This window comes from Phascolarctos cinereus, unplaced genomic scaffold, assembly GCF_003287225.1.
Source record: "Phascolarctos cinereus isolate Bilbo 61053 unplaced genomic scaffold, phaCin_HiC Scaffold_4;HRSCAF=312, whole genome shotgun sequence".
Taxonomy (NCBI): Eukaryota; Metazoa; Chordata; class Mammalia; order Diprotodontia; family Phascolarctidae; genus Phascolarctos; species Phascolarctos cinereus.
This window is the reverse complement of record NW_027555847.1, coordinates 482,961,301-482,989,074: the sequence shown is the minus strand read 5'-3', so window position 1 is coordinate 482,989,074 and position 27,774 is coordinate 482,961,301. Positions and strand designations below refer to the sequence as shown.

The following is a 27,774-nucleotide window of genomic DNA, read 5'->3' as shown; positions in this document are numbered from 1 at the left end:
TCATCAATGTGAGTACTCCCTGCAATGGTACAGATAGAAACTATCTTGGCCTTTTCATTCTGCCTGATTCTTGTTTGTCTCCTCCCAGAAATCTTCCACAGAGGATCTGACCAACCTTGTGGAGGCCCTTCTCTGGATCTCTAACATTGACTAGATTCAGGGGAAATATACAGTGATAATCTCTTGCTCTTACTACATGACTGACCCACTTCCTTTTGCAGTCATGATTCTCTCAAATGGTTTTGTTTATTCAGTTCTCCTGTGCAATTCTACATTTGTAATGTGTTATAGCAGATCTATATCTACACTAGACTTTGTGTATACCTTGACACTAAATTTGGAGATTAACCAAAGAAATGAAAAAAAAGGAAAAAAGTCATGCAGAAATAAATGGAAATGATTATTTTAACTATGATCAATCTAAGCATCTAGAAGAAAAATTCCTTTATGTTCATATATAATAAATGAGAGATATTTAAGCATCATTATCCATTTTCATAGTTTAACAGATGTTAGGAGAGATAAAAATTCATTAGCTTTCTTTGTCAAAAACTGTGAGAAAAGGATGTCTTCTGATGTTCCTTCCAATTCCAAAATTCTGTGATTTTGCGATAATACATTATAGTAAAACAAATTGACAAGTGCCATTTCCATGTAGTTTTGAAACAGTCACATTTAGTATGCCTTGCTACCATATATGTAGCCCCCTACCCCTGCACTTTGTCTGGTAGATTATCCCTATTGCCATCCTTTTCCTATATTTTATCTCTGCTATTATTAAGAGGACTGCCTCTCTTCTACCAATTTAAAAAAAAAAAACCTTAACAGATCCTACAGCTCTCCTTTAGTTACTGTCATATCTTTTCTCTCTAAGTCAAATTCCTTGAAAAAGCTATCTATTCTTGATATCTCCATTCCCTCTCTCTCACTAGGTTCTAGACCCTCTGTACTCTGGTGTTCTAATCACGTTACTTAAGACTGTTTTATGCAAAGTTACCAAAGATCTGTCTCTTAATGACCAAATCTAAGGCTTAATGCCCTCTTCTCATTTCTTATTTATCTTTACCTCTGTAACCTTTGACTCTGTAGACCACATGCTTCTATTGGAGAGTCTTTGCTTTCAGGAATTTGTTAACACTCTTCTCTTTCAGTTGTGCTTACACTTGTCTGACCACTCTTCCTTTATATTCATTACTAGATCATAATCTTTGCACACTCACTAAATATGAGTTTACCCCAAAGCTCTGGTCTGGGCCCTGTTTTCTTCTCCATATATATTTTCTTACTTGATGACTTTATTATTTCTGATGAGTTGAATTGTCATCTTACGAGATGATTTCAAGTTTCACACATTCAGCCACAGTCCCTCTCTTAGCCAATGTTGACTTAGACCTTTGCAACAGGTATAACTTAACAGCTACCTGGCACTCACAGAGGCAAGTGCTATACAGGTAGCTTTTTTAAAATTACCTTTGTCTCCTCTTCAGGGCACAGATCAGAGAGTAAGAGTCCCACCTATCTTTTATGGGAAGTGATTCAAAGTGAATCTCACAGGATAGGTTGTGATCCTCATCATGGATCTCTTATATAATATTTCTCCAAAAAGGCACCTGAATTACAACTTTTCTTTATTGCTGAGAACAATACCAGTCTTCCAGTCCATGAAGTTCCCAATCTACAAATCATCTTAAGACTCCTTACTCTCCCTCAATACATGTATCCACTCATTTGCCAAATCTTATGATTTCTGCATCTGCAACATCTTTTGCATCTGTCCTCTTCTGTCATATACACCACCACCCTAGGTCAAACCTTTATCACCTTTCACCCTGGACTATTGCAATTACATCCAGATTACTTTACTAGCCTCAATTCTCTCCCTACTCCAATCCATTACACACAAAGCTGCCAAAGTGACTTTATGTAATGCAGTTTTCACTACGTCACTTCCTCCCAACCCCTCTAATGACTCCAATGGCTTCCAGTTAACTCTAGGGTCAAATATAATTTCATCATCATGTCATTCTTTTTCAAAATAATCCATTTTGCATAAGTTATTTACATATGTAGTTATTAATACATGTATATCATTTATAAATGAGCAAATTACATGTCTCAGGGTGGTTGCACAATTTAGAGTATAATTAATTATCGAGTTACTTATTTTACTCATATTTTTGTGAAAATAAAGAATTTTGAGACCACTATTGACTATTGGGGAGGACATTATGACTAAGAAAACAGAGACCTTAAGTTGGACTCTTGGAGACCTAGATTCAAATACTGCCACTATTACTAGCTTTGTGATCCTGGACAAGCCATTTAACTTCTATGTAGCTCAGGAAACTTCTTAAGATTTATTTTCTAAGTCATGGATGGGTTGGGATATGCATTGTTGGAGAAAGTTTCTACATGATTAACAAAATACTAGATCCTTCTCTTAACACATTTTTAATGTTGGGCCAAATATTTGCAGATGAAAAGTCTAACACTTGAATATAGTTCAAAATAAATACATTAATATACCACTAAGTTACTAATAAATAATTCATCAAAGGAGCAAATTACTAAATGATATACTAGATAACTAGTAGGGGGGAAGGAATATATATGGAATATATATATATATATATATATATATATGTATATATATATATATGTATATATATGTATATATATGTATATATATTATATTATATATATATATATATTATATATAATATATATATATATATACACATACATACATACTGACAAAGTGTACAACTTACATTCAGAGAGTAACTCAAGAAACCTTGCCTACCTAGCTTCCCACTAAAGGCCTAAAGTAAGGTAACCATGAATTCAAGGACATTGGGTTGTGGGTTAGAATCCCAAAGAAAAGGGCATCTATGCCTGTGGAAAAGATCTTATAAACTTGTGAATTTCCTATAAATGTAATTTGCCATTACTTCAGTTGAGTAGTGCAACAGGGAGAAATAGAATGGATTTTTAGAAATGCAGTTGACCTGATGACGAGCTAATGATGAGGTTGTTTACCAAAATTTCCCATAGGTAGTCTGCCCTATTTGGGGATCCCATATGTTTGTCAGTTAATAAAAACACATATGTTGTTTACCAACCTATAACGCACATATGCTTATTTTAATGTTGAGAAACAAGCTATAAAAAGCAAATAATAAAACATTTCATTACAAAATAGTGACCTAATACAAATTGGAGTCAGTTATGCCAAAGCAAGCAACATTCTCACTATACCAGGAACAAGGGAAGCTGTCAGGGACACGCCGTAAGATATTTACCTCCCTGAAAGTTTTGTAGAACCATTGATGATTACTTTTTGGGCTCACTGTTTCAATCAGTTTAGTTATAAATTCATCTAGCTAGAATGTCATAGAACCCTTATCTTTCTATCTCGTCTATAATGATAGAATGACACACTTTATTTAATTATTTGATTAAATCTTTGTTACCTACAGTCTAGGTTATCTAAAGTTTAACCTTAAACTTTTTTCATAGAAAATTTAATTAAACATTTAGGTGCCCAAAATTCTCTGCTCAGCAGTATGCTAGAAAAACAAAAACAAAAAATGGCACAATGCCTACTCTCAAGTAGCATGCATTGCAGGGGAGGAGAAAAAATAAACCATGTATATGAAAAACTATAATACACATTAGAATATGATTAAATACAAGGTAGTTAAATATTCATATTCTTCATACAAAGTGAACAAGGTCTCTATTTCAATAGTGTGGACTTAAGGAATCAATTGAAAAGCATTTATTAAGTGCCTACTATGTGTCTAATCATTGTGCTTGAGACACAAAGCATAATTCAATCCTTCATTGAAAGGAATTTACATTCTAATTAAAATATTTTTATTGTGTTTTTTGAGTGCTATATACAAATACCAACCTATAACTTTAAAAAAAAAGGTATATGTAGTACCAAAGTACAAAGTTTGCTGTCAAAGACCTTATACTATTACAATTGCAGTATTGCAGAAATAACTGGATAGTACTAGTAAAATTATTTATATATACATACATATATATATATATATATATATATATATATATATATATATATATATGGTTGATTTTCTTTTATGATACAGAAGAATTGCTTTCTTATATCAGGGTTGATAGAAAATTTTATTTTATATGTGATATTTGTTACTATTTTGATAAGTAATAATAATGATGACAATAATGATGATGTTACTATTTGATTTTTTTTACCAGACCTGTGATTTCATTGGTATAAGGAACTCACAAAGAGGGAAATCCCTCTGACACCCTAGTACCTGCTCTATAAATTGTCATTTTAGTAAGTTGATTAGAATTCTGATTAGGAACTTGACTAGCAACAGAGATGAAAATTGAACCCATGTCTTCATGACTCTAAGGCTAACTCTCTATCTATAATTCCACACTGCTTTTCATATATAATGCCATGTGTATAAACAAATTTTATAGGAATAAAGACTAGATCTAGTGATTTCATTGTTATAAGTATCTTCTTAGTGAAGAAACCCCCTATACAGCAAATATAATTGCCTATAGCACTGAGATAAAATGATTTGATCACAGATATGGTTAAAAACAAACAAACAAAACTCTTTGAAATACAAAATCTCATTTGATACTTCCAATAATCCTATGAGATATTCAGGGTAGAAATTACATCCTAGTTTTGTCTATGAGAAAACTGAGGATAAAATAACTCACTTAAAGTCACACAGTTAATACATTTTAGAGCAATGAATAATACTTTTGACTGCCTTACATGTTTTAAAAATCCTTCTTTATGGTATCATTCAATATTTCTTTCTTTGGATTACCTACTTTTAATGGATTACTAGAACAAGATTTAAGGCATGGTCATATAAGAAATATGAATTGATGTATGCCAGATTATATAACTTCAGGTTTTCATCAGGACAGTGATCTGCTGGACCGTCGGAAACACTGCTTTGGTGTCCAATCAGAAACTGGAGAGGACCTCTATTTTTCAGTAGAGTTAGAGTGTGACCTAGCCCAATGGGAGAAAGCTTTCCAAACAGCAACTTTTTTAGAAGTTGAAAGGATACAGGTAAGACTCAATTGAGTGTTATGATTTTCATCATGAAAAAATTGTTAATTCAAGAATTTGAATTTTACCTTATGTTTTCCAGTATATCGTATTCTATAGAGTTGAGTTCATAAGAAGCAATATTTGATTATTATATTAAAATATCATTAAAACAAATTGAATATAAATTGAAGAAGATAAAACAATTTTATGATTCAACCATTATCCCTTCATTATTTGTGCAGCTGGGGAAAAATACCAGAATATTCACAACTGATGGAGATTTTTGCTTGCTACCTTGGAGGCAGTATAATACATGTTTATGTACTTCCAATAATTTAGCTAAACAGAATTTATTGAAAATTTGCTCTATACAAAATGTTCTACCAGATGTCATTAATTCATGCTTAAAAAAACCTGCTAAGACAATGTTTTTGCTATGAAGATGGCAAACAGCCTAGGTAAGGAAATAAAACATGAATATATGAAATACTTTTAAAATAATTACAAAATAATGAATCAATATTTGCAAAGTGAGATAATACAGATTAAATGCATGACTACTGAGAAACTGGCCATTTTATTGTTAACTAATCTTGAATATTTTGTAGGGCCAGGAAATGGTGAACTTTAGAATTTAAAATGTAAAAAGAGTAATATTTTGCAAGTGTTTTTTGAACTTGACTATTGATTTCATTATGGTAGGTAACCCCAGAGGAGGAAAATAATGTCCATAAAAATTCAGATCAATAACTGCTTCAAAACTTATATTCTTAGAAAGTTACATGGGGACACAAGGTCACACAGCCAATGTGCATTAGAGGCAAATTTCAATTCCTGACTCTGAGGTCAGTGTTCTATCCATTATACCATGCTGTCTCTCCGGAAGTATTATACTGTCTAATAAATTTTTTTTGTTTCTGGACAATTGCAATTTTCAATTGACACTTCCCTAGAGAGATATTAATATGCCATTTAGTCAATATTTACTTCTGTATATTTTTCAAGTATATTCCTGTATATCAAGAGATGAGAGATTTCTGTTGAAAAGATGTAGTTTTAATAAGTGTAACAATAAACATTGCACATCTGTGTTTCCTACTTAGCTGCATCCTTCTAAGAAAGTACAAACCCCATAACAAGTTACACATTCTATAATGAAATCTGTGAAGGATAATGTAACTGGTATTAAAAACTAAATTCATATCTATATGTGTTAATCACACAGATTTAAACATTAAATTTCCCCATATTTCTGTAGTCTAATTATATGACTCTGAAATGTGGTAGTAAATCAGTTATTTTATATTGATTCTAAATTTTCATTGATATTTTGTCTATGACCATGTATATTATTTTCTGGTTCTACTTAGTTAACTTTGCACCAGTTCATGAATTCTTCATACCCATCATTTCTTAAATCTTAAAAATTTTCTATGACATCAGTGTACCACAATTGGTTTAACCTTTCCCCAATTAATGGACATCAACTTTATTTATAATATGTTTACTTCTTCAAGAAAAAAACCTTTCTAAATATGTTTGGATTTGCACTGTACCTTTCTTTATGGTCTTTGTTTTTTGCCTCCTTGGGGTAGCTGGGAGGAGAGAGAGAGAGAGAGAGAGAGAGAGAGAGAGAGAGAGAGAGAGAGAGAGAGAGAGAGAGAGAAAGAGAGAGAGAAGAGAGAGAGAGAGAGAGAGAGAGAGAGAGGAGAGAGAGAGAGGAGAGAGAGAGAGAGAGAGAGAGAGAGAGAGAGAGAGAGAGAGAGAGAGAGGAAGAGAGAGAGATCAAACATTATCATGTTCAAGGCAATGTGTTAAGTGAGCATTTGATGCAAGATTTGTTTCCAAAAACATTGTTTTAATTTAAACAAACACACACACACACACACACACATTGATTATAATAGCAGTCACCATGAATGGGTGTTCTGGAATGCTTAGCTGATGCTGGAATTCTCGTATCATGAAAAGAAGATTTTCTTCTTACCTCACAGAAATAATTTTTCAATATCTTTAGCAATGTCTTTATTTGAGTCATAAACTCCTAGAACAGATGTCATTACTACTTCCTGGTTAAGTATAAAACTGAATTCAATATTCTCCAACTCATCCTTTTGTATAAAACTATTGTGTAACAACTGTGTTATAATAGAGTTGGGTGAAATATCATAAGACTTAGTGTTTTAGTTGCTTCTCAGGCTATCTATATTCACTCTACTCATTTCTTCATGTATTTCAGTTCCAATATTCTGTTACGCACTGTTCAGAACCTAATACAGTCTAAACATACTGTAATGCTTGGTATTTTTCTATACAAATATATTTTTAATTGATTCTGAATTATTGAGGTAGAGGAAACTTCTATCTTTTAAAATAATACTTTATTCCTAGGATCTAGGATGAAATCTCAAGACTACTTTTAAAACATTAGTTAATAATATTTAATTGAACACAAGGTGATAGGGGAATGTATTTATTTCTCCTTTATGTTTCTTTAATTAACTTTTTTGACTACCTTCATTTAGGAAGATCAGTGGCCATGTAAAGTCTACAGGGTCATTTTTTAAAATGTTTTCCCAAATGGAAGCTAATATTTTGAAGGTCTCCAATTCTTCCAAACCTTAGAAATGAGATAGAATAACCTTACAGTATTCTTCCATAATTTAAAACATTTTCTTGGATCTGTGGTGTATATTCTCTAAGCCTGAGGTCTGAGCAACAGCATAAAGCTTTGGACTGTTTCAAGAGGGTACCTATGGTGGCAAATTATTCATAAAGCCAATTTGAGCCACAATGTGCTTGGAGTGCACTGGAAATGAGCAATGAAATTTTTTTTTACTTAAAATTTACCAGGTTTCATGTGCGTTTTTTTATGAGAAATCTGTAATCAAAGGTGATTCACTTCATTACGTATTTGGAGAAGGAGTCTTTTAAAGTAACAAGAATTTGAATATGCCTACCTACTGACAGTTATCTTTTTTAGTTTTTTCCCTTATCCATAAAAGATTCAGCACCATTAAATTTGTATAGAAATAAAAACATTATGGAAAAAGTAAGTTGTATTGGAAAGTAAGGTAGTAAAGAACATAAATGAATACCTTTGCTTGTTGAACAGATTTTTATTTTGTATTTTCCTTTATATGGCAATATAAAGTGATTATCATCTCTCTACTAATCCTCATCTATTTTATCACTTTTGCTATTTTTTTCTGAACTCTACCTGCTCACAATTTTTTAAAAATATTTTTTCAATCATGATCTATTATATATCCTAAGAACATCCCATAATACCATCTATTATTAATCAGTCAATAAGCAAGTATTAAGTACATATTGAGTGTCAGATACTTTGCTAGATGCTGATAGTAAAAATCAGCCAAGAAGCATTTATTAAATGCCAACTATGTACTAGTAAACACTAGGGACATAGTTAAAAAACAAATATAGTTCCTGCTATCAATGTGATCACCACGTTCTAATGAGTAAGAAAGTGTGTGTGTGTGTGTATGTGTGTGTGTGTGTGTGTATGAACGTATTAGATGAATTGAAAGTAGATGGTAAACAACTTTAGAAAGAGTCTAACTAATAGGTACAGGAAGATAAAGCTGAAAGTCTTTGCCCTCAAGATATTTAAATTCTATCAGATAAGAAAACCTGTAAATATAAGTATATTAAAAGAATATCTAAAATAATTTTAGAGGAAGACAGTGGATCCAGGGGCGATTGGGTAAGACCTAATATAGAAAAGACTGAGCTGAGTTTTGTAGGAATTTGGTAACTATCCTTATAAAAAATAGAGGGCTTTGTTTTTTCCCTAAAAAAAAGGAAGTTAAAATAATTCTATGTGAAGTAGACAAATAATTATTTCCTTTGTACTCAAAACACTAATTTTAATCTACTTGCAAAAAATATTTCCTCCCTTGGAATAATTTGATTGTTGAAGTTTGGGAGAATTTATGAACAATATAAGTAAAGAATTTAAAAGTAATATTATTGACAAGATTATATTTATGGGATATCTGCTAGAATTGTCCAAATAGGTGTAATAGCTCTCTCAGAATAGGATTCAAGCAATAGAAACGTGGTTTCTCTTTTAAAATCAATATCTCATTTACCCAGTTCAATTTTGCAATCACTTGATATTTTATTTATCTTGGTGTCTATATTTGGTGGGCTTCAAACAGGAAATATTAATTTTTACATACTATAATTCCCTAGCATTTTGAAATAATATCTAATTATGAAAATTATTTTGAATATAATTTGAATAAAGAATTAGGATGGTAAAGATTACGTTATATCCTTCAGAAGTAGCTATGAGTGTATTGCAGTCATGTCCTACTCTTTTGACCCCATTTAAGGTTTTCTTGGCAAAGATACTGGAGTGGTTTGCCATTTCCTTCTCCAGCTCATTTTGTAGATGAGGAACTGAGGTAAACAGGGTTAAGTGACTTGCCCAGGGTCAGACAATAAGTGTCAGAGGTCAGCTTTGAATTCAGGGAGATGTCTTTCTGACTTCAGGCTGGCATTTTATCCACCATTCCCCCAGTTGCATTTAAAGTAAGAAACAGCATAGTGTAGTGTGTATAGAATTGACTGCTAAGTCAGAAAAGCATTGGTGCAGGTTTGACACATAATGACTATATGTCACCTACCTTTAAATACCCATAGACAACTTTCCAATATTTTGTATGTTGCAGAGAAGGTACTGGTTGAGAGACTTCCTCAAAAGGAAATCAATGAAATCATAAGTCCATGAATTTTTAAAAATTCAGAAGTAAACACACAATTCTGTATCACTGAAAAAGTAAAAAGTATTTAAGTGCATACTATGAGCCAAACACTGTGATAGGTGCTGGGAACACTGAGACAAAAAAAAAAAAAGCAGGCCTTGTTTTCAGGGAGTTTATGGTCTGTCAGTAAGCTGCAAGTGTCTTAATTGGCATTTCCAAAAGTGGATTTTAGTCATAACATCACAGGGTCTCATTTTACAGATGGAGGAAACTAAACCTGAGAGATTTCCCCATGATTACACAGATTGCAAGCAGCATGGCTGGAATCTGATCTCATGTCAGATTTAGCACTTATTTCACTGCATCATGATGGATAGCGTAACATAATGAATGGAGAACCAGCCTCAAAGCCAGGAGAACATGCCTTTAAACAATACCTCTGACACATAACTGGCTGTATGGCCCTGGGCTAGTGACTGAACCTCTTAGACCTCTTCTAGGTAAATCTCTCCAGCTATAAGTTGTAGAGAAGGTGCAAATCTGTCTGTAAATGAGAAAGTCCACACCTAGGAATACTCAATATTAGGGAAATAACAGCTTGAGTCCCTTTCCCCATCCCTTAACTTCCTCATTGCTACTCCCTTAGTCTATCTAATATTGCTATTATTTAATGAATGAGTGACTTTATGTTCACCTTTTGCCCTTTGTAAATGAGTTAATATTTATGAAGAGGAAGTTATTCATAAATGCAGTACTGCAGATATTTCTTTTTAGGAAGCAAGGATCATATGAGTAATAAAAGTTTTAATGTCGCCTCTGTGTATTGAGCCATTTAAGTAATACAGAGTTTGATTCATGTGGTTGGGGCAGCTAGATGGCTCAGTGGATAGAGCACACAGGGTCTGGTGTAAGGAAGACCAGGGTTCAAATCCAATCTCAGGCACTTGTGAGCTCTGTGACTTTGAGCAAGTGACTTAACTTCTTTGCCTTAGTTTTCTCATCTAAAAAATGAGCTGGAAAAAGCAAACCACTCTAGTATCTTTGCTAAGAAAACCCCAAATGGGGTCACGAACAGTCGGATAGGACTGAAACTACTGAACAATGTAGTGACACTTACAGTATCTAATATATTCACTTCTTATGAAGTCACAATTGGTAATGCAAATCTGTAGCATGAATTACAATAGATTTGGTGGTTTAATTTTTTTTTCTATTTTCCTACACACAATATTAATGTGTATTTATCATTGTCAAGGCTACTCTATAGGTCATATTTAAATGCAAATAAAGCAACTGGTCTACAGATACAGTCATACATCATGTTGTATAAATAGAGCATGGTGCCCTCTGTGTATATATTCTCTCTTCTTGCCTGATTAATTAAAAAAGGCATTATGGTTTTTAGACTGGAAATGCTAGAGGATGAAATAGATGAGCTGCAAATAGGACTGAAAAAGAGTAGAAAGAAAAAAATAGACTAGAGGAGTTTGGTAAATTGTGCTTAAGACTCAGGTTGTCAATATACATAGGTCAATTTTTTGCTGAATTAGATTTGAACAAATTTGAAAAGGGAAATGATGAGTCTAGACTGAGAGCCAGCTCTATAAGGTTGGTGCATGTAAGGGCATAGTATCATTTCAGTGGTGTAAAATCTTTACATCAACAGGAACTATCTATGGGAGTTACCATTCTATAAGAAAAACCTTTCCTCCTGTCAAATTTAATCAACTACATTTATTTTTATGTACTTTAATTTTCTAGATTTCAAGTTGATGGCAATAGCAATAGCAACGTACTTATTGGCTAAAAATATTACATTTTGCAAATCTTTTCTCAATTATTCAGAAGGTATAGTAAGAAAACAGCTCAACATAGAGGTTGGACATCAACAGTCTGTAGTGGGTGATTTAAAATGCCTCCATGTTCACTTGAAATGTTTTTGAGAATGAATTGGTCATGCTAAGAAATGGTCGCTACTTTGTTGTCCGTAGATTACTGCCCTTTTAGCAACAAATTTAAAATTTTCTATTGAAGAGCTATGGAAGGCTATCTCTTTATGTCAGGGTGACACATGGTTCAAATTATAGACCTTTTGCCAAGTCATGAACTCTGTTATATTTCTTTGCCTCAGGGTATGTTTTGGTGAATCAGAGAAATTTAGATCCAAAAACTGTTCCCCAACATGGTAGAATTTTAAGCAAAATTCTCATTAGTGTTTAAGAGAAACTATAATATGAAACCATGAGACATAATGTTTGTCAAAAAAGTACTCAAAATGATTCTGCCAATATGTGACAATTCTTACAGCAGTTTGGTGTAATGAGGCAAAACAATCTCTTTAGATCTCTCATATAAAGTAACTTTTTTTTTTAATCTTTCTAGTGCAAGACCTATGCCTGTGTACTGGAAAGTCATCTAATGGGACTAACTATTGACTTTAGTATGGGATTTGTCTGCTTTGATGCTGCAACAAAGGTAAAATTTTCACTCCTGGCTCTGATAATCATGGTGCAGATATTCTGACTTTGGACTTTAACTTAAATGTACTCAAAGCATTTTCTTACAGTTTTAAACTCAATTATCTTTTGCCAAATCCGTAGGCTATAGCAAAATCCAAGTAGTTTGTTTCCTGGTTAAAATGGGATAAGTAATGTCTTAATGTTATTATAGAAAATTCAAAATAAAAACTGATAAGATACCAAGTTTTTATGCTGCTAGTGTCTAAAATATGGTAAATGGCTATTATATTTATTTGCATTTCAGTGAGCTATGCCCTTGCTCTGAGAAAAATATACCTCAGTGATGATAAGATTTGCCTTAAAGTTGCCTCTAGACTATTTCTCTTGAATTATATAAAAACTGCTACTGTAAAAGTAATTTCATGTATGATAATGCTTTTCTATGCTTTGCCTACCTGATCAGTGCTTCATAGATTCATGGAATCTTAGATTTGGAAGAAACCTTAGAGAGTAACAAGTGCAGTCTCCATCCCACTATCACAATCTATGACTGTGTCTTCTCCTCAACTCACTAGTGCCTTCTATTTCACAGGCATCCAGTGTCTTTGCATTATTTCAACTTACACATTTGTCAAAACTTGTTTTCAGGAAATGATCTGGCAAATTCTTTTGCACTAAAGCCTTCATTACTTATCAGATTTTATGTTAGAATCATACCTTTTTTTTTTTTTTGCTGTTGCTGTTACCATGTTTAAGAGAGACTTAAAACATAGTACTTAATCCTAAATGCATCAGGATACATATGAAAGTTTGAGAGCTGAGCTTACTGGTCTCCTTGAAATCTCACACACACACATACACACACACTATCTATCTATCTATCTATCTATCTATCTATCTATCTATCTATCTGTCTAATCTATATATACTTATGTAAATGAAAAGTCATATCACATACAAAAACAAACTCTGAGGGGAAAAAAGAAATGTTATATACACTCTTGATGCCATGGGTAGTCCTTTTGGGTTGTGATTCTTAATGACTTCAGAGGCATTGTTATAGCAATCAAATAAATTTAGGAAAGGCTATTTAAAATCCTCACATGCATTTTTGAGGGCCTAAAGCATTTATTGCTCTATCTTTAAGGCTGATCTAAGCCGCTGATGTCTTGATTTCCATCCTTTGTGACTTGTGCAGCAAGAGGATAATGAGGATACAAATGTCTCAAACAATGTATATCACTATCTGCTTATTCATACCACGGTTACACTGGCAAGTTTCCCAGAAAGAACCGGGAAGCAGTTAGGGAATGTGATTAGTTTGGAAATGCTAAGCAAATTATTATATTTCCATATAGGGGGCAAAAACATTTAGTGAGAAATGAGGTTTGAGTCCAGACAAGTTTGACAAGGAGGAAGGCCAAAGACATAAAAGGAATAGCAGTAATCCCTACCTTCTGTCATCATACTCTGCCATGTTGAACATTCATATTTAAGGCTATCTGAGGCTTCTGCGGGACCATAGAATTTATTATGTCTATTAAGAAGTTTCTTTGGAGCAGCTAGGTGGTGTAGTGGATAGAATAAACACTGGCTTGGGAGACAGAAGGACCTGAGTTCAAATCTGGCCTCAGACACTTGATACTTACTAGCTGTGTGACCCTGGACAAGTCGCTTAATCCTGATTGCTTTGCCCCTTACCCCCCCAAAAAAAAAGTTTCTTCATGGACATAACAATCTAGAGTTGGAAGGGACCATAAAGATTATCTAGTCCAATCCAGCATTTTAGGGATGAGGAAACTAAGACCCAGAGAGTTTAGTGACTTGAATTCATTCATACTTCTTTTTGATACAGATCACAAACACTGTATTCCTTTAGGATAGCATGCTGTACATAGTGGATTTGCTGTTTCATGTGCAATCATCTTTTTTGTTGTACTGTTATAGAAATGATTGCTTTATTTCATAAAATTGATACTATATTATTATTATCATAAATAATAAATTATTCCTTTAGTGTAAGTGGGTTCCTGTAGTTAAAAAAAATCACCATCTGGTAGTTGAAATTCAGATGATTAAGGTATAGGAATTTAAACCTAAGATTTCATTGATATTCCATAAGTAAACTCCTTCTATGGAAGGTCAGTATTATTAATATTAAATTATTATTGTTCTTAATGGTAATAATTTTGCCAGTTATATTCTTTGAGAGTGTCCTAGGGCCCCGAGGTTTCTTTGACTTCCCCAATGTCACATTGCCAAGTGCATCAGAACCAGGATTTTTAAACCCAAGTCCTTTGTCCTTAAAATCAGCTCTTTACTGGTATGTTCAGTTGTCTCTTCTAATTTAGCTCTTTCTGTTCTGGTGTCATAGGCAAACACACTTATCACTAACCTAAAATTCAAAGCTATTCTTGCTTAGTAGAGTCTGTTGTGGTGTGTGCTCTCTGGCATAACTTTCATGGACATAAGATGATGTCCATGCAATGATATGACTTTAGTGGAATATGCATCAAGAGACCATTTTAATAACTTAGTTAATTATGCTTCAGGAAGATAGTGGCATTTGATAGGATGAATGTGTAAAGATAAAAATAATATTAAAATAATCAAGTTTTGAAAGGGACCTCAAAAGTCATCTAGTCCAGGAACAAAGGATACATCATCATAACTCTGCATGATACTCAAAATATTTTTATTGTAAAAAAATGGAAAGGAACCCGACTAAAATAAAAATAATTTCCAACCTGGTTCCTTGTAGCAAAGGGAATAAAAATCTTCCCAAAAGTATAGATTGCACACAACCATACTTGAAAGGGTACATAAATATAGAAAGGTCAGAGTTGCCCTAGGTCTCCAACTCATCTTTTAATACCTTATTTTTTTCCTCCAAATTCCCCCTAAGTTCTTCATATTCCTTATCCTTCCTACCCAAACTTAACAGATTTTCTTTTCTCACAAACAGCAGGCAAAGGCAGTTATTGACTATTTTTTTCTTCCATCCTGACATAGAGATAGTGGGTAGAAACACATTGATCTCAGGAGGAGTAGAACTAAAGTGTTGGTATGATAGGAACAATTGGTACTCTATTCTTCCAAAAGGGAATTTTTTACTATAATTACAGTCATTGAAGTAGCTGATTTTTCCATATATTAGTTTAAAAAAAAAAAAAAATCATTTACTAAGAAAGACCATTTGAAGCCATAATATGTTCAGCAATACTGACATCGTGGATTAATAGTCAATTCACAATTATCCAGTCAAATTTTTATCAACTTGGTGATTATCAATTCCATTTACCTTTTTTCTTGTTTTCATCCTCTCCATGCCCTTTCCCAATTAACTTCCTCTTAGCACCATCTGAAAAGGACAGTTAGGAGAGAGATAAAATTCATGTCAGTTAACTTCATTATTTATTAGAAGTAATTGTAGACTTCTGGGAGCAAAGAAGGCAGAGTAAGCAGGCATCACTGTAACTCTTTCATATTTGTCTCCAAAGAACCATAAAATAGCACCCTGAAACAAATCCTGGAACAGCAGAAAGAGCAAAAAGATCAGGTAAAATAGTCTTTTAGTCCAAGAAACTTGGAAGGTTGGCAGGAAAGGTCTGTCTTACTCAGGTAAAGGGGGTGTACAGTCTAGGGCATGAAGCATTCCAGCAATCCAGCAGCCCCAGTAGGAGATCCTGTGTCCCAGTGCAATATAGCAGGAAAACACCAACACAGGACCCCTGACATGCCTCAGCTTATCCAAGGGAATGGACAACCTTCATTAGTGAGACTACCACATGCTTCAGCATAGCCCCAGACAAGCAAGTAGACACCAGCCCTACAGGTGCCTAAGCAAATGGGCAGACACCAGTTCTCCAGGACCCCATGCATATTCCAGCATAGCCAGGCAACCAGGCAGCAAACAGCAGTCAGAACACCATGTACTTCAGTGTAGCTCAGTAAAACAGGTAGAAATCAATGCAGGAACAACCCACTGTGCTCAATATATGACAGACACCAGCACTAGAAACCCAGCTCAGGACCAGGTGAGCTGCCAGACCCCTATAGCCTCTAGCAGCACCAACCACCCCCTACCCCACCCCTTCAGCACAGCACCAAATACAGGGGTCCTTCTTGAGTCTCAGGGCAACATCAGTGCAGCACCAGGTAAACAGCCAGGGAATATAGCCCTAGGCACAAGAAGCCTAGGACAGTGCCCCTTCTACCCCAGGAGGAGAGCTCAAATTTAAAAAAAGGAAAAAGATGAGAAAAAACAACAACAACAACAATAACAAAATAATCTGACCACAGACAGTTATTATAGTGACAGGGAAGATCAGGACAAACTCAAAAGAGAACAATGTGAAAACACTTGTGGGCAAAACCCCAGAGAAAAACAAGAAGTGGTCTCAAGCCCAGAAAGGACTTGTGGAGCTCAAAAAGGAGTTTAAAAATCAAATAAGAGAGGGAGAAGAAAAAATGGGGAAATAAATGAGAGTGATGCAAGCGAATTATGAAAAAAAAAGTCAACAGCTTGGAAAAAGAAAACAATTGCTTAAAAAGTAGAATTGGCCAAATGGAAAAGGAGGTACAACAGCTGAGAAGAACAATTCTTATAAAGTTAGAATTGGGCAAATGGAAGCTAATGACTCTATAAGACATCAAGAATCAATAAAACAAATTCAAAAGAATGAAAAAAAAAGAAGAAAATATGAAATACCTTATGGGAAAAAAAACAACTAACCTGGGAAATAGATCCAGGAGAGACAACATCAGAATCATTGGATTACCTGAAAGCTATAACCAAAGGGAGTACCTGGACAGCATCTTTCAAGAAATTGTCAAGGAAAATTGCTCTAATATTCTGGAACCAGAGGGCAAAATAGGTATTGAAAGAATCCTCTGGATCACCTCAGGAAAGAGATCCCAAAATAAAAACCTGAAGGAACATTAATAGCCAAATTTCAGAACTACCAGATCAAGGAAAAAATATTACAAGTAGCCAGAAAGAAACAATTTAAATATTGGGGAGCCACAATCAGGATTACACAGGATTTGGCAGCTGCAACATTAAAGGATCGCAGGTCATGCAACATGATACGTCAGAAGGCAAAGGAGCTCGGACTACAACCAAGAATCACTTACCCAGTGAAGTTCACTGTATTCCCATACCCTCTTTCTAGCTGTACTGTTAGTGGTATGATTTTTAAGAATTGTAAGTATCATTTTCCTATGTAGTAATATAAATAGTTCAGCTCCATTGAATCCCTTATTTTTCTTTTCTTTTTTTTAACCTTTTTAAGCTTCTTTTGTGTCTTGATATTGGAGATCAAATTTTTTTGTTCAATTCTGGTCTTCTCCTTATGAAGACTTGAAATTCTATTTCTTTGAATGACCATTTTTTCCTCTTGTATTATGTTTAATTTTGCTGGATAAGTGATTTTCAATTGTAGTCCTAGTTCCTTTGCCCTCTGGAACATCAGAATGAATATAAATAACAATTATTTCTGTTTCAGCCCTGAGGGTCTTCCCCTCCCAGACAGATTTTTTTTTTTTGATGAAGTAGAGTCCATTCTCTGCCTCATTTCTCATTAAGCCTTAATCACTGAATGGGAGTTGCCTCAGTCAAGCTAAGACCTGTTAAAGGCCTTAGCTAGAAAAGGACAAAGTTCCCACTGCATCCTGAGCCATCTTCAGTTGTCTTGATCTATATTTTGCCACTGGAACCAGATGGCTCTACAGAAGAAAGTGAGGCCGGTGACTTCACGAAGCCCTCCCTAATTTAAATCGAGTTCACTTGAATGACATGGCATCACCTCCCTGATATCATGGTCTTCCTCAAGAACTAAAGACAGTCAACAACAACAACAACCACAACAACAACCTGATGAAATTAAGCATAATACTTCAAGGGGAAAAAATAGTCATTCAATAAAATAGAAGGATTTTAAGCCTTCAAAAGGAGAAGACCAGAACTGAAGCAAGAATTTGATCTCCAATATCAAGACCCAAGAGAAGCACAAATAGGTAAAAAGGGAAGAGCAAACATAGGGGATTCAAGAGAACTGAACTGTTCATATCCCTACATGGGAAGATGACACTTGTAATTCTTAAAAATTGTATCACTAATAGTACAGCTAGAAGGCATATATATATATATAGATAGATAGATAGAGGGTATAGGTATAAGGTGAATTTGAGGGCATCACAAAGAAGCAATTATTATGGTTTTATTTATTCTTCATTCTTATCCCATTACTAGTTCATGTTAATTACTCCTTAAATAGTATGATGCTACATAACATACCATATGATGGCTTTTACATTCTATGAAATCACATTCTACTTTAATGACGTGTACTGCTAGACAACAAGAATAAAAATGCCTTCTATGCACGTCAATAACTTTTTTGGCAATTTTGGGTTTTCGACTTTTACCCATCTAATCAAAGCATAGTGTCCTAGAATGAAGAAAGAAAATACAGGTAATCTCTTTGCACCTTACAAAAGGTGGACATATCTAGAGGTAAACAGCATTTTAAATAACGTTATAACTTGAAAATGGTAAATTATCTCTTAAATTCAACATTGTTATTTTTTTCATTTATTATTTAAGTTGAAGAACAGATTAAGAAGAGGGTGGGGGACACATTCATAATGGAGAGTCCAAGGTGGAGCTCTAGGGGAGAGGGAAGAAAGGAGGAGAAAGGGAGGCAAGAGCCTTTCCTCTGTGTCTGCTCTTGACAGGGTTGATCCTGATTTCTGAGCCTTAGTCCAGCACACACAATAAGATAAGGTTCCAGGGGTCACAGGTTTAGGATACATCAAGGGGTGGCCAAAGTTACGCATCCAACCAGAGGTGGAGGCTGGAATTCTCCTTGGATGAGCAGCATTGCTTCCTTTTAAGAAGTGAAGCATAGTGATAAGTTCCATCCCACTTATTAGCCCTTAGGAAACATTCTTGTAGTTAAAGTCCTCGTGCTAAGGAATTCTTTCATCGCCTCTCTACCTTCTTGTACTTTGCTTCTAGTTTCTTTGAATATGCATCCAACTTGTAAGCTGCCTGCTCAAGAGCTGCTACTTGCCCCTCAATTAAAGTGATCTGATCCAGATAAGGCTGAAGTGCTGGATATTTCTGGTTTAAGTCCTTTAGGTTTCTACTTATGATTACTGTAATATCTTTCATTACTAGATACTTCAGCTAGTCAGTTTGTTCTATTTTCAAGAAGTTAATAGTCTTCACTAGTGGCTGTCAGCTCACCTGTCAGGTATGTGGCCATTTTGGAAAACATATCCTGGCACAGCTCCATGATGTCCGCCTCAAGCAGATTCCAAGGCCTCCTCGGCCATCTCTGCCGTGGCATCATCTGGTCCCAGACTTTCCCCATGAGCTGCAGGGGGGCCCTCGGCCATGGCTGCCATGCCTGAATCTTCTCAGGCACCATAAGTGGGCCACAGGCCTTCCGGGGAGTGCCCAATATTGTGATTCTTAAAGTCATTTTAGGCTAATAGAATTTATGTTAGCTTAAGCTTTTTAATGTAAAGGATATATAACTGTAAAGGATGTATAACTACCCTCAAAGACTTAAGTCTTATGTCTAAAGGAAGAAAAAAACTCAGAATTTTGAACTGGAAGTAAAGGCAGAGGTAGATATTTGATGAATAAACATGAATTTTCTCAACAACATAACTGACAAGTGATAATTCAGCCTCCAACTGAAGATCTTCATTGAAGGGCCTCTCTCTCTCTACATCCTGACAACTTATTCCACTTTAGACAGTTCTAATTGTTTGGAAGTTTTTCTTCGTATGAATACAAAATCTTACCTGCTAACCTTTCTAATACTGATCCTAATTCTTCCATTTCTAGTCAACCCAAACAAGTTGAATTTCTCTTTCACATGGCAGTTTGTTAAATACTTGAAGATAGCAATTATGTCTTCCTAAAATATTCTCCTCTCCAATTCATCTCTAGTTTTTACAACTAATTCTCATTTGGTGTGATCTCTAATTCTTTCAATACTTTTGAAGACCACATTTCATTGCACTGGCGTGTCAATGTCTTTCCTAAAATGTGTATATGTAAATGAATATGATATTCCAGGTGTAGTCTGACCAAGGTGAAGTATAGCAGGATTATCTTATGTCCTTCTTTCTAATTCCTATGCCTTTATGAATGTGGTAATTAGTTAATATTGCATTGGAAGTTTGTTTTTGTTCTTGGGCGGGTGGAACCCATGCTTTATTGTTGAGTTCTATTGAACTTGCTAAAATTTGAGCTGCTAGAACCTTCCATTTAAAAAAAAATAAGAACTTTTGTTTAGCCATGCTTTATACTTCCTATACTTGCACAGTTAATTTTTAACCCACATACAATTTCACATTTATTCCTATCAAGTTATATTTAATTATATTGAGTCAAGTCATCTAGCCATCATTTTTTTTGACTCTTTCTTTTATCCATTGTCTTAGCTGTCCCAGCTTTATGCCATCTGAAACCTTGATCAGCATAGCACTCGTGCCATTCCACAACTCACTGGCTTTAAAAAATATGAAATTGGAAAGGATCAAGAGCAAATCATGGGATATTGACATAAATCTATTAGTCACTATTCTTTGAGTCTAGTCTCTCAACTAGTCCAGAATCTACCTAAGTTTCTATGAAATAGCCTATATCCCTCTAACTTTTTAATCAGCATAGCACACCATTGTCAATTTTTTTTCCAAATATAGGTATACCATGTTTTTAAATTAGCATCACCCAGCTAAAACTTGATCAAAATATAAAATATGAAGTTTGTCTGGTATAACCTGATCTTCATGAACCATGAAGGATTTTAGTGATCATTACCTCCTTTTTTAAATGCTCATAAATCACCCATTTAATAGTGTTCTAGAATTTTGCTAGAAATTCACATCAAGGTTCATTTTTGATAGTAATAAAAATTCACTTTTTTCTTTGTTTGAAATCAAAATATTTGTCTTGTCAAAATCCTACAACTTTTATTGCTCCCTGTGTATAAGAGTAATTCAGCCCTAATATCTATCAATATCCGAAGTATGCAGGATTCAATTCACCTTGTTCTGAAATTGCTAAGGTCATTGAAGATAGCTTAATATTTTTTTTTCATTTACATTCAGATGCTTACTATTATTGTCCTATCATTCCCAGCCTAAAGATTTTTTCCCATTGATTAAAAAAATAAGAGAGGAACAGGTTTGACTGTGCTCCATCTTTTATTATCATTTTCACATCCACCATGAGGCGTAGTTCTTTCTTTCACAGGCTTCTTGTCCTCAAAAAAAAAAACATTTCAGACCATTATGCAACATGAATCTAATCTGGAGTGGTCATTTCCTTTCAGACATAAAAAAATATAACAAATGTACAGGTATTTACTAGTCACAAGTTACTCTGACAGTCATAATACATCACCATTTACTCTCTTATTCCTAATAAACACCAGTATTAGTATAATTTTCAACTCTGTCATACAAAGAACCTGAGATGGATTTTTCAAAATATATTTTAGAAATTAGAAATGTATAGCAAGCTTTGCCTTTGATACATACTGTATCAAATACATACATGTATTCCTGGTCAAGTGAAAAGTCTCTCAGCAGCCTAGGGAAATTTCAGAGACCAAAAGTTGCAAAGAAGATGCCAACCTGAACTGGTAAGGGTTCTTTTTTCACCTAGGAGTTCACTATAACAATCACATCACAGATCCAGTCCTTATCTTTGTCTTTATATAAATATAAAGGAGGCTGTGGTAAGGGATGAAATTAAAATTAATGAAAGTAAATCTACATGATATGACAGCTTTAACAGTGTTCACATGAGTCTTGTATACTTTGAGAAGTTAATTCCTCCTCCAGTTTAATTGGTATAATCATAAAACAGTAAGAGGTTAGATAAGAGAATTAAAAATGGTGTTAATGTGTTAAACAAAGTACCAAAAATATATGTCTTGGCTTTGTCCTTATTAGTTCCTTACATGCATGCCTCACTACTATTATATTCTCAGCTCATGCCCACACTCCCAACTGATGCCACATGTATTTGTAGGAGAGTGTGTCTAAGGCTTATCAGGGAAGGAATATTGTGTAACTACTATTGCTAATATGTTATCTTGGTAAATAAATGTCTTTGCTTTGGGCTACTGGTCTCTTCTGGATGACCATTAAAAGCAAGTGTTGTGCAGTACCCAATATCACAAGAAAGAAACAGGACCAGCTAGGACCTTACCTCCAAAACTGTGTAGAGGCAGGCTGTAACACCATGTCCAGCAAGGAGGATGGAAGAATGAGGGGAACAAAAATAACCTTATAATAAAAAAGCTGTCATGGTGACAGGGCCACCCAAGACACAAACCCAGAAGAAGATAATGAATCCAAAACATTTGCAAGCAAAACCTCAAAGAAAAATATGGTTTGGGTCCCAGAATTAAACTAGAATATATAGTAGAGATGAAGCCACAGATTTTAAAAGTTTAATTTTTTTTTTTTTTATAAATTAAGGGGAGCTCTAGAAGGGGGGAAATGGAGAAAATGACAACTAAGGATGAAAGAATTGGAAAGGGAATTAATAGGTTGGCAAAGGAGATACAAAACCTTACACCAGCACAAATTCACTGAAAATTAGAATTGACCAAATAAAAGCCAATGAGTCCGTTAGACAATGAGAAATATTAACAAAGTCAAAAGACTGAAATTTAAAAAATAGAAGACATAAAGTATCTCATAGCAAAAAATAACTCACTTGGAAAAAAAATTAAGAATCATTGGACAATCTGAGCACCGTGACCAAAAAACAGACCCTAAATATCATATTGCAAAAAATCTTAGAAGAAAACTGTCTAGATCTCTTAAAACATGAGAACAAGGTAGAAATAGAAAGAATCCACTGATTACCACAGAAAGAAACTTTGAGTATCTTAATTTCAATAAGCTTTCATAAAAGGATATTGAAAAATAATAGCTAGATTGTTCAGTGGATAGAGTACCAGGCCTGGAGTCAGGAAGACTCATCTTCATGAATTTAAATCTGGCCTCAGACACTTACTAGCTGTATGACCTTGGGCAAGTCACATAAGTCTGTTTGGTTCAGTTCTTCATCTGTAAAATGGGCTAAAGAAGGAAATGGCAAACCACTCCAGTGTCTCTGTCAAGAAAACTCTGGCGTTGGAGTCAGGAGGACCTGAGTACAAATCCAGCCTCAGACACTTAACACTTACTAGCTGTGTGACCTTGGGCAAGTCACTTAACCCTGATTGCCTCAGAAAGAAAAAAAAAATAAAACCCCAGATGGACTCATAGAAAGTTGGAGATGACTGAAAAAAAAAAGAATATTTGTATAGTACTTTAAGCTTCCAAAGAACTTTACAAACAGCATATCATATTTAGCCTCACAATAATTCTGGGAGGCAGATGTTATTATTTTTCTCATTTGATAGTTGAAAACACTGAAACACACAAATGCTAAGTCCTAGTCCTAGTCATACAACTAATAAATATCCGAGGCTAGATTTAAATTCAGGTTTAACCTAAGTTCAGGTCCAGTCCTCTAACCACTGCACCACCTAGCAACTACATTTACCAAAAAGATACAGCAAGGAGTGAAGTACAACAAAGTTCCTCCAATCCCTTCCTAATCAGAGACACACTCTGCCCTCTAAAGTCTCATTTAGTCCTTGAAGAGAGTGGACTGAAACTTAAAGTGATTGCTAAAAAATGCCTCACCCCCACTCCTTAACCCAAGTTAAAGCAGATCAGCCACAAAGGTAATAGGCCTCGTTTATTAAAGTATCATGAGGGGACCATGAGAAAGAACTGGATATGTTTAAGCTGAGGAGAAAATACTTCAGAGGAACATAATGAATGTCTGAATAATTGAAGGACTTTCACCTGAAAAAGAGATAGAACTGTTCTATTTAGGCCAAGTAGGCTTGCATTACTAACAATGGGCTTCAAGTGGGAAATGTGGATGGAGGAAAGAGGCAAAATAAACATCATGATAATTACCATGATGTAAATGTGGAATGGGCTCTACCACAGGAGGTAATGTGTTCCCTCTCCTTGGATATCTTTGAACAAAATCTAGATGAAAACCTCTCAGATGTGTTTGCAATGAATTTTTTTTTATTGGTATGAATTTAACTAGGTAACCTCTATAATTCCCTTCAATTCTAAAATTTTGTGACTCTGCGAACTAGTAACTTGCATTAAATTATCTTTGTTATATAAAATGAACCTCCCATTCAAGGTATGTCTAGCTCAGAATTTATGTTCAGTCCTTTATAGAGATTAAAGGGAGGAGGTGTTCAAATAAGTATTGAATCAAAAGGAAGTCAAAGAGACAGAGAAATAAAGAAGATAAGAGTTATAGAGGAAAATATCAAGAGATATGTGGCATTCTTTTGTTTTATAACTCTTTGGATTCTAACTTTGGAATGGAACCAGATATTTCCTATTTCCCTTCATGCATTGCCTCCTTTTGCTCCTCTGATTCCTGATCCATATATAGAAGATTCTTCTTCACTTACAGCATAGGGAGCCATAGCTTATCACTGCAATCTTATGTGATGTTCAAGAACTCCTGCTGATGACACTAATAAGGAACAGTTTGCCTATGAAGATAGGTTACTGCTCCTTGCCTCTTTGTATAATTTGCCATGGTGACAATCAGTATTAAATTAGGTAAAAGTGGTTTGTGGTAAACAGCACCATACTCTTTTTTTTTTAGTTTTATTAATTTATTTCTTTTTAGTTTTCAACATTCACACCCACAAGATTCTGTTCCAAATTTTCTCCCCATCTCGTCCCTCCCCTCACCCCAAGACAGCATGTATTCGGAATACCCCTTCCCTAATCTGCCTTCCCTTATGTCTCCCCCTCCCTTCTCTTATGCCCTTCCCCTTCTATTTTCCTGTGCGGCAGGATAGATTTCTATACCCCATTGCCTGTATATCTTATTTCCCAGTTGCATGTGAAAACAATTTTTAACATTTGTTTTTAAAACTTTGGGTCCCAAATTTTCTCCCTTCCTCTCTCCCCACCCACGCTCATTCAGAAGGCAAGCAATTCAATACAGGTTATACATGTATAGTCATGCAAAACACTTCCATGGTAGTCATGAACAACACCATACTCTTAAGATACATGCAGGGGAGCACTGGCAAATATTTGACACCTGGCTCTCTTGAGGAAAAAAATAAATTACCCATGACACACTTTTAAGTTTAATCTGAATTATTAACATTTTTTCCATTATTTTCCTAAGTCTAGAAAATCAACAAAACAATAATAACAGCCTCCGAGTTGCAGTGTTTGCTAATTTCTGAGGTGTAAATCCTCACACTGAAAATTTGATAGTCAACTGTTTCAAGCCCTTCTGAGCCGGCTCCATCACTCATGGTAATGGCTCAACCTACCACTTTTGGTTGGAGTAGATAACCTGTTTTCTTAAGTACACATTCCCCTCTATACATAAAGGGTTAGCCAGGTGGTGCAGTGGATAGAGCACCAGCTTGGAGTGAGGAAGATCTGAGCTCAAATCCAGTCTCAGACACTTACTAGTTCTGTGATCCTAGGCAAGTCATTTAATCCCTGTTTACCTCAGTTACTCATCTGTAAAATGGGGACTGTTGGACAAGTAAACACATCGACTATGCCATTTCTTAGATAGGAGACACAGGAGAGACACCTCTCTCACTAGCCAGTTTGCTTTTGATCTAGTCAGACAGGAAGACAGGAATGGAGTCATAATAAGGGGTTAAATGAGCTTACTTTATTCTAGTCAAGTCTTCTCAAAGGGACTTTGCTGATAATGGGAGCACCAGCTCCTACAGCATTCCCTAACAACTGTTCTCATGAAGGGGGGAGTGAAGGGGGGAGGGGCAACTACCCCTCATGTCTATGGGGTCAGTTGAGACCAGCACAACTTGTGCACTCCCCTAAATCCCCTCAAACCTCAATGGGGGTTGGTTGAGGTGAACACACAGATTCTTCCTCCCAAGCCTTGATGGGGGATGATCAAGGGACCAACAGCATTCCGCCTGAACATTCACCCCTATAGGGGTCCTCAGTGATCAGTGCCAATTTGCTTTATAGGGGCAACAGACAAAGAAGGCATATTGCCAGCATTAGCCTCACAGTTTTACATCACTTCATCCCTATATCTACTGCGCAAGCCTGGTAGAAACTCTTTTGAACCATGATCATGAAAACTCATATCTAACACCTGGGAAGTAGAGATTGTTATGGCTATGGATCCTGGGAAGAAAACTCTAAGAAAGAATAACAAAAAAGCCACTTTACACACACTAAAATTCATCTTACTTACAGGAACACACTGTAAAAGGAAATGGTAAACCACTCCAGTATCTTTGCCAAAAACAAAAACAAAATAAAAACAAAAATAAAAAACAAACAAACAAACATGGGCCCATGGGATCATACAGAGTCAGACACAACTGAATAGTAAGAACAATATTTACATACAGAGTGATTCACTAGAAAAAGTACTAGAATTGGTGTCGAAGGACCGTGGTTTAAATCCCATTTTCACCATTTATTTTCTATATAATCTGAAACTGAAAATTGATTTTTAAATATTCCCCTTCCCTGTAAGTTTTACTCAGATAACTTCAGGTCATTTGTCTCATAATTCTTATTTTGTAACTTCACCCATCACCCACATTCTCAAGAAACTTGTCTAAAGGTCATTCTCATCAATCTAAACTGTAGCAACTCCCTTCCATCACTCGAGGACTGCTCTCATCTCCCAGTGATGCAATGGGAAGGAGCTGAGATGACACATCCCACCTCCTCATTGAAACACTAGAATTGTCTTGCCTTTGTCTTAGGGTAAAGCTTGGTAGCCCAGTGGATAAAATCCTGGGCCTAGAGTCAAGAAGACTCTTCTTCCTGAGTTCAAATCTGGATTCAGACACTTACTACCCACGTGATCCTGGGCAAGTCACTTGACTCTGTTTTCTTGGAGTTCCTCATTTATAAAATGAACTGAAGAAGGAAATGGAAAACCAATCCAGTATCTTTGCCAAGAAAACCCCCAATGGAGTTGTAAGAAAGATTTTAGGGGGTTAGGCTTCCACAACAGGATAAGAAATTCCAAGACCTTGTGGATAGTCCCTTAACCATTCAGAAAGTGCTCCAAACTTTTCCATAAACAACTAGCTCCTTAAGAAAGAGCCCTGGAAGGTTGCAACTGCTAGGGTTCAGGGACGGGGCTTCGACTGGGCAAAGGCTTTTCTCCACTGAGCTTGCTGAATAAGCTTATTGAATATGAACTGACACACCCCAAGGGTGGAGATAGCCACCATTTTTGAACATGGGACCCATGAAGTGGGCAGAGTTAACAGAACATGGACAAACATTCAATGGGCTGTCCAGGAAGGGTGTAACTCAGAGAACTACACCAATCATAGCCCTGATGGTTGGAGCATGGATCTTACTAATGGTTTAAAAGTTGATTCTACCACTGAACCAATGC

General features: G+C 35.2%; 1 protein-coding gene across 1 annotated transcript in view; it reads left to right on the top strand.

The window, feature by feature from the left end:
* The window catches only part of SNTG1 (syntrophin gamma 1), a 489,887-nt gene that overhangs the window by 382,611 nt on the left and 79,502 nt on the right, over positions 1-27,774 (top strand). Inside the window, 2 exon segments of the mRNA XM_078151780.1 lie at positions 4,943-5,095; positions 12,193-12,285. Coding sequence (XP_078007906.1) covers positions 4,943-5,095; positions 12,193-12,285 — 246 coding nt within the window.